Source organism: Kogia breviceps, chromosome 16, assembly GCF_026419965.1.
Source record: "Kogia breviceps isolate mKogBre1 chromosome 16, mKogBre1 haplotype 1, whole genome shotgun sequence".
NCBI lineage: Eukaryota > Metazoa > Chordata > Mammalia > Artiodactyla > Physeteridae > Kogia > Kogia breviceps.
The window spans coordinates 78,781,725-78,788,127 of record NC_081325.1 but is presented as its reverse complement, the minus strand read 5'-3'; the positions used below and the strand labels follow the sequence as shown (position 1 = coordinate 78,788,127).

Below are 6,403 nucleotides of genomic sequence, written 5' to 3'. Positions count from 1 at the left end.
TCCGAGAGCTTCCAGGTGGCTGAACGTGTGGAGGTGTTTGGGGGAGGCCACCGGGCCCGAAGCGGGCAGGGGGGTGGCCACCGTCCCCCACACCCTGCCCCCGCACCCCTTCCATCTGAGCCGTGTCCTTCGTGCCCATCTGCCAACCTAGCAAGCGGACTGAGTTCTGTGGGCAGCGCAGCAGACGTGGGAGGGAGCCCGACATCTGAAGTGGGGGCCGTCTTGGGCTGGGCCCGTCCCCACGGGGTCTGCGCCAGCCCCACTGGGGTGGTGTCAAGCTGAACTGAACCACAGGACGCGGCTGGCGTCCCGGAGGACTGGCGGGGGGGCCGGTGTGGGAGAGCCCGGAGCCATGGAGGGCAGAGTGCCTGGTGAGGGGTTAAGGCAAGGGCACTCTTCCCCAGGGGCAAGGCCTCCCACCCCAGAGCCTCGCCCGCGCCGGGGTCACTAAGGGCCTCACTCCTCTTCCCTCTCCAGCCCTGCTCCGCTTTGCTGTCGTCACCTAACCCTTTCCTGACCGTCCCAGCACTCACAGTCTGACATGCTGCTTGGGACCCACAGGTGGTTTCCTGTAAGGAGCGAGCCTCTCCCCAGGCAGATCCGCGCCGAAACATGGCCGTCCAGGGCCAGCTTCCTGAGACCAGAGCCAAGGCCGGGGAAACAGACAAGCTGCTGGGGGCGGGGCAGTCGGGGTTGGGAGGCTGACCAAACACGGGGCGGAGGGGGAAGCAGAGGAAACCGGGGCCCATCTTCAGGTCCACACAAGTTACTGGCTACGGCACACAAGTGCTTTAGCCTCATCTTCATTTCCAGCCTGCGCTACCGCGTACACCCGCCAACGATTCCAAGTACACATCCTTTCAGTAGCGCGGCAGGCGAAGAGGACCTTGCTCTGGACGCTACTCACTGACTTATTGTCATCGAAAGCGTGCTCCTCTGTCTCCTTCTCCAGACGGTCTGCCGCCTTCCTCACGTCCTCAAGAATTTCATCCAGGAGGGATAAACTTTTGTTTCGATGCTGCATGTTTTTAAGAGCTTCAATCTGATGCTTTTCTGCTGCCAGAAGCTCCACATATTCTGTCTCTTCCTATTCATTTGTAAGAAATGAAGAGTGGTGTTTATGACGAAGGAAACCTGGGTGGCCTGCCCGCGCCGTGAACGTGGCAGGGGAGGCCGCCGCCCCAGGGCACTCAAACTTCTCAGAGCAGACCCTGCAGGAAGGCCACTCACACACACACACACACACACACACACACACACACACACACACACACGAGTGTGACACACAACCGTAAAGAGATGCCAAAGGTCCTCTCTTCCCACGGAAACCACCCACGAACCCTGATGCTCTTCCAGCCACTGCGCCTACTGCGTGTGGGAGCCCAGCCGTGGCACTTGATTACCTAGCTAGACATTTCTAAGCGGAATACAGTCGAATTCCAAGCTACCAAGGGGAGATGTCCCAGGAGAATCGGACGGCAGTACTTACCTGCACAGTTGATGGGTGGTGCTGGGAACAGAGTTTAACACGCGTACGGCACACAACCACGCTCCAGCTACAGGGGTCTCAAATCAAAACCCATCCCACTTGCTCACGTTTGAGGCTGAGTGGGCGCCAAGTGGAGGGTGGCCCCAGGCACAGGCTCGGCCACTTCGCGGCCTCTACTCAGCGCCCCCAGCGCCTGGACCGCCTCAGACCCATGAGGCCAGAACCAGCAGAGAGCAGGCATGTGGGGTCAGTGCCACTCAAACTCATGTTTGTTCTCTGTTCTACCGTAAAACTACCGCAAACCGACACCCCTGCGACTCCCTCTTTAACGCCAAGGAGTTTAATGTCCCACCCGTGCGAAGGACCTGGTGAGGCCATGGTCCCGCTCGGAGGGGGCGGTCTGTTTCCAACAACAGGCAGGGCACCCGAGTCCAGGGGGCTACTTACACCCTCACCATACTCCTACCCAAACTACCACACTGGGGTAAAAAAGAGTTTAATAATTTGTATCTTCTTTACTTTTTAAGCTGTATAATATTACCATAGCCTTTCCATGAAGATGAAATGATGCTTCATATATTTAAAGTGCCTGGCACATAATAGATGGCCTAAATGATAGCTTTAAAATGTTATACAACTATCACGTCTGACGTAATAATAGTTTCTTCTCATCCTTTTAAAAGTATCCTTCAGGGGCTTCCCTGGTGGCGCAGTGGTTAAGAATCCACCTGCCGATGCAGGAGACACGGGTTCGAGCCCTGGTCTGGGAAGATCCCACATGCCGTGGAGCAGCTAAGCCCGTGCGCCACAGCTACTGAGCCTGCGCTCTAGAGCCAGCAAGCCACAACTACTGAGCCCACGCGCCACATCTACTAAAGCCTGTGCACCTAGAGCCCGTGCTCCACAACAAGAGAAGCCACTGCAATGAGGAGCCCATGCACCGCAACAAACAGTAGCCCCCGCTCGCCGAAACTAGAGAAAGCCAGCACACAGCAACAAAGACCCAACACAGCCAAAAAACAAAAATAAATAAATTTATTTTTAAAAATAATAAAAATTTAAAAATAAAATAAAATAAAAGTATCCTTCATCAAAATCCTTAATTCAAACGTATACATTTGTTTAAAACTACCTTTAATATTTTTGTTTTCAGCACGTGGGCCTTGAAGAAAGTCAGCCTTCACACTGAAAGTAATTCTTATCAGAAGCTCAGAACCCTGACAGCAATTACAAGGGGCTTATTTCCACGCCAGTTCACTGGGGGAACATGAGTAACTCTTTTCAATACCCAGGGATCCCCACCCTGCAGAAAGCATGAGAGACTCCTGGAAGTGCTCCAACGTGGCTCTGCTAAGTGACTGTGCAAAGGGACCGGCTCCCCTGCACCTGCTGGGCCAGATCGGAGGCCCTGGGCGGCTCCCACCTGCCGAGCCCCCATCCGCTGGCGCGCCCCGACCCCGCCCTGGACCCACCTTGATGGCTGCCTTCCGCAGGGCCTCCAGGCGCTGCCTGCTGCTCTCCTTCACGTTGACCACGTCCCTGTAGTCGCCCTGCAGGGCTCTCTGGAGTCCATGGATGGCCTGGAAGACTGAGTTTTCACTTTCATTCAGCTCTTTCTGGAAAATTTCAAACATGTGCACCTGAAACAGCTTCTCTTCGTCCGAAAGGCTGGCGTCTTTTTCCACTGCTCTGACTGCGCTTTTCAGTTTGTTAAGAACCACAGCCTTTTGGCGAAGGAGCCCGGAGAGCTTTCTGCAACCGTCCAGGACCCACTGTCTCCTCGGGGTGACGGCCGCCCCTTGGCCCCGGTGCAACTCGAGGGCGTGTCTCACGGCCTCTTCGCCCTCCGCATCGCTGGCCAGCAGGTGAAGGAATGGAAGCCACACCCAGAGGTGGCTTTTCCCCAGTACCTTCATGATCCAATTTTAGGGACAGGGCAAGGCAGTCCAAAGATTCCTGCTAAGTCGGGCTTGCATTTGAGATACGCATTTTCAGCTGAAAAAAAGATTTATTGACACATATAGTTGAACAATGACTCATTGCTAATGAGATTAAAGTTTTAAATAATTACTAAAAACTATCACTTTTCCGAGGAAAATGCTGTTTTTCGTAGATCAACATCTGAACTATCTGCTGCACTTAGATTATAATCAAATACTGAATTTAAAGTATGGTGCCTGATGAAGAGTTGAGATTAAAGATTACATCTGAATTTAAAAGCAATTTTTTAAAGTGAAACTCAGCCTCATGTATCTACTAAATCTACCATGTGCAAAAGACAAAAACCAATTCCATTTAAGAGGGTCCACGTATCAAAGGCCGGGAAACACCACCTGCTTCCCCCGTCACAGACGAGGGGCCCTGGAACCAAGTCCGAGGGGCTGGGAAAGGGAGCCGAACTGCTATGAGCTGGCTGGGCCGTACCGTCTGCTTTCCTGAGTCACCTGGAATTCCGTCAAATTTCCAATGTGAGTCTACAGTTACATGCTAGCAAGATGTCAAGGAGAGAAAAAAAAATCACAAACTACAACCACACTCAAACACTTTCTATCACGCAGATTCAGGCTCCTCCTCTTCTCCCCTAAGGAAGACTTCAAGCAATGCCTGTGAGCTCATCCTGGCGGCAGGGCACAGCCAGGACCCCAGCCCCAGTAGCGGGGGGGGGGGGGGGGGAGCTGCAGCTGTGTCGCCCAGAGGAGGGCTGATCGAGGCGCAGGTGGAGGCCGGGTCAGCAGGGTCACCAAGAAAGAATGACCTCGGAGGCAGGACGATAGAGAACAAAGACGGAAGAGGTGACAAATGCAGGAGAGCCCAGTAAGATGCGCCCTGAAATACACCCACTGAGCCTGGCAACTAGGCCCAAGTCCTCATGCCAAAAAGAAAAGAAAACAAAACAAAACCCACCCTTTGCAAGGAATCATGCTATTCTAGAATATATATATTTTCGTTTCACTGGTAATCCCAATTCTAATGAGTCTAATCTGGTTTCCCAGGTAAAGCGGATTAGCAAAAACAAGAGTGCATTTCTAGAGACAGAATCCTGACCAAACCAGGGAATGACGGCCAACAGAAAGTGGACACGGCCCGAGCTTACAAAGACACACCTGGGGACGCAGCAAAGAGCAGCAGCGGGCGGCCGGGGGGGCCGACTGCTCCAGGCACCCCAGCAGACCCTGAAGAGGCGACCGCCGAGGGCAGGAGAGCCACCGTGTTCAGAAGGACCGTCGGAAGTCACCCGTGAAAGACCGCGCGCGGGCTCACTGTCCTGCGTAAAGGCAGGAGACTGTCCGATTTCAATGCTTGTTCAGACACTCTGGGTCCCAGCGTCTCCCAGAGGATCCACAGATGCAGGCCAGTGCGCTTCCTAACGAGGGGGGATAATCGAGGAGCGCTGTCTGAGTGGCTGAGTTCACTGGCACAGTTTTAATACAACCTTAAGTAAATGTTATCACCTTGAGCAAATAAACCATTGATCAATCACCCAGACGGCCAGCAATATCGCTGACCTGTTACTGTATTGACTCAATTGCCAAGCTCCCACCGTGTCAAGGGAAAGAAAGAATTCAAGCGCTACTTCAGACGTGCACACGTTGAGTATTCTTCAGAACCGAGACACACATTTCAGGTGCTTTGTCAGCTGCACAGACCTAGACACACACATTTTCTCCAAAAGATCTCAGAAAGTGATTCTTTTACAGATTTCAAACTTCAGGAAAATAAACTGCTGCACGGCTGCTATGTAACACACCTCTGTCCATCTCCGGCCCCTCCCTCAGACAACTTCCTGAAGTTTGTTACCCCTCTCCCCAAAACACCCAAGACAGCTGTTCACTTTTATGAAAAACCTCGGAGAATTTTAGTTGTAGTCATACTAATATTTCCACTGAAAAGAGCTTTTACCATGAACATGAAGTTATTTACAGACCTTAAGATATGAACCACTCCTTTTTCATAAACATCTCATTTTACCTTCAAACTCGGCTACCAAATCCTACAGACTACTAAACTGTAACATGGTTTTTTTCAGTAAATAGTGTTATTTTGTTATTGTTATTTTTAATTATAAAAAAAGACACTCTGGATTTGTTGTGGTTTTATAATGAATTCTTAAAATTTCCACATCTTGAATGAGTGACGCAGTAACCCGGGCGACCTCGAGGCGGAGGAGCGCCTGCCGCGCTCACGCGTGATGCCATTTACACAACTTCTTTTCTTTCTTCTTCTTTTTGGCCGCGAGGCTTGTGGGATCTCAGTTCCCCGACCGGGGACTGAACCTGGGCCCTGGCAGTGAGAGTCCGGAATCGTAACCACTAGGCCACCAGGAACGCCCTACACAACTTTCTTAGAATGACAAACTGCAGAGACGGGGAAGAGACAGTGGGCGTCAGGGCCCAGGGAAGGGGGAGGCGATGGCTGTGGACGCAACAAGGCAGCAGGAGGGACCCTGTGGGGTGGACGCGTTCTGTGCCCTGACAGTGGTGGTGGCCACACGCATGTGGCACGTGACAGAATCACACAGATCTACACACACACATGCGTGTGTGCACGTGCCCTGGTGCACCTGAGCGGGCAGTGGCTGTATCTCTCCCAGCTCCTGCTTATGATACAGTTTTGCAAGAGCTCCCATTGGGGACACTGGGTGAAGGGTCTATAGGATTTCTCTAAATTTTTAAAAAATTATTGTAGTGTAACTGCTTTACAATGTTGTGTTACTTTCTGCTGCACAATGGAGTGAATCAGCTCTATGGATGCCTATATCACTCCCACCCTGAACCTCCCCCGACCCCCGCCACCCCACCCTTCTAGGTCATCACAGAGCACTATGCTGATCTCCCTGTGCTTTATAGCAGGTTCCCACTAGCTGTCTATTTCACACACGGTATTGATGTCAAACCGCATCTCCCAATTCGTCCC

General features: G+C 52.2%; 1 protein-coding gene across 10 annotated transcripts in view; it reads right to left on the bottom strand.

The window, feature by feature from the left end:
* TMCO3 (transmembrane and coiled-coil domains 3) overlaps positions 1-6,403 on the bottom strand; it is a 33,417-nt gene that overhangs the window by 19,959 nt on the left and 7,055 nt on the right. For 4 of the 10 annotated variants that reach the window (XM_067016369.1, XM_067016367.1, XM_067016370.1 and 1 more), the window contains exons 3-4: positions 2,962-3,105; positions 908-1,087 (exon numbers count right to left, since the gene is read on the bottom strand). In XM_067016369.1, the coding sequence (XP_066872470.1) occupies positions 908-1,087; positions 2,962-3,105 (324 nt within the window). Of the gene's footprint in view, positions 1-907; positions 1,088-2,961; positions 3,485-4,593; positions 4,854-6,403 lie in introns of all 10 variants that reach the window. The other 6 variants (XM_067016374.1, XM_067016378.1, XM_067016376.1 and 3 more) reach the window with 2 other exon arrangements.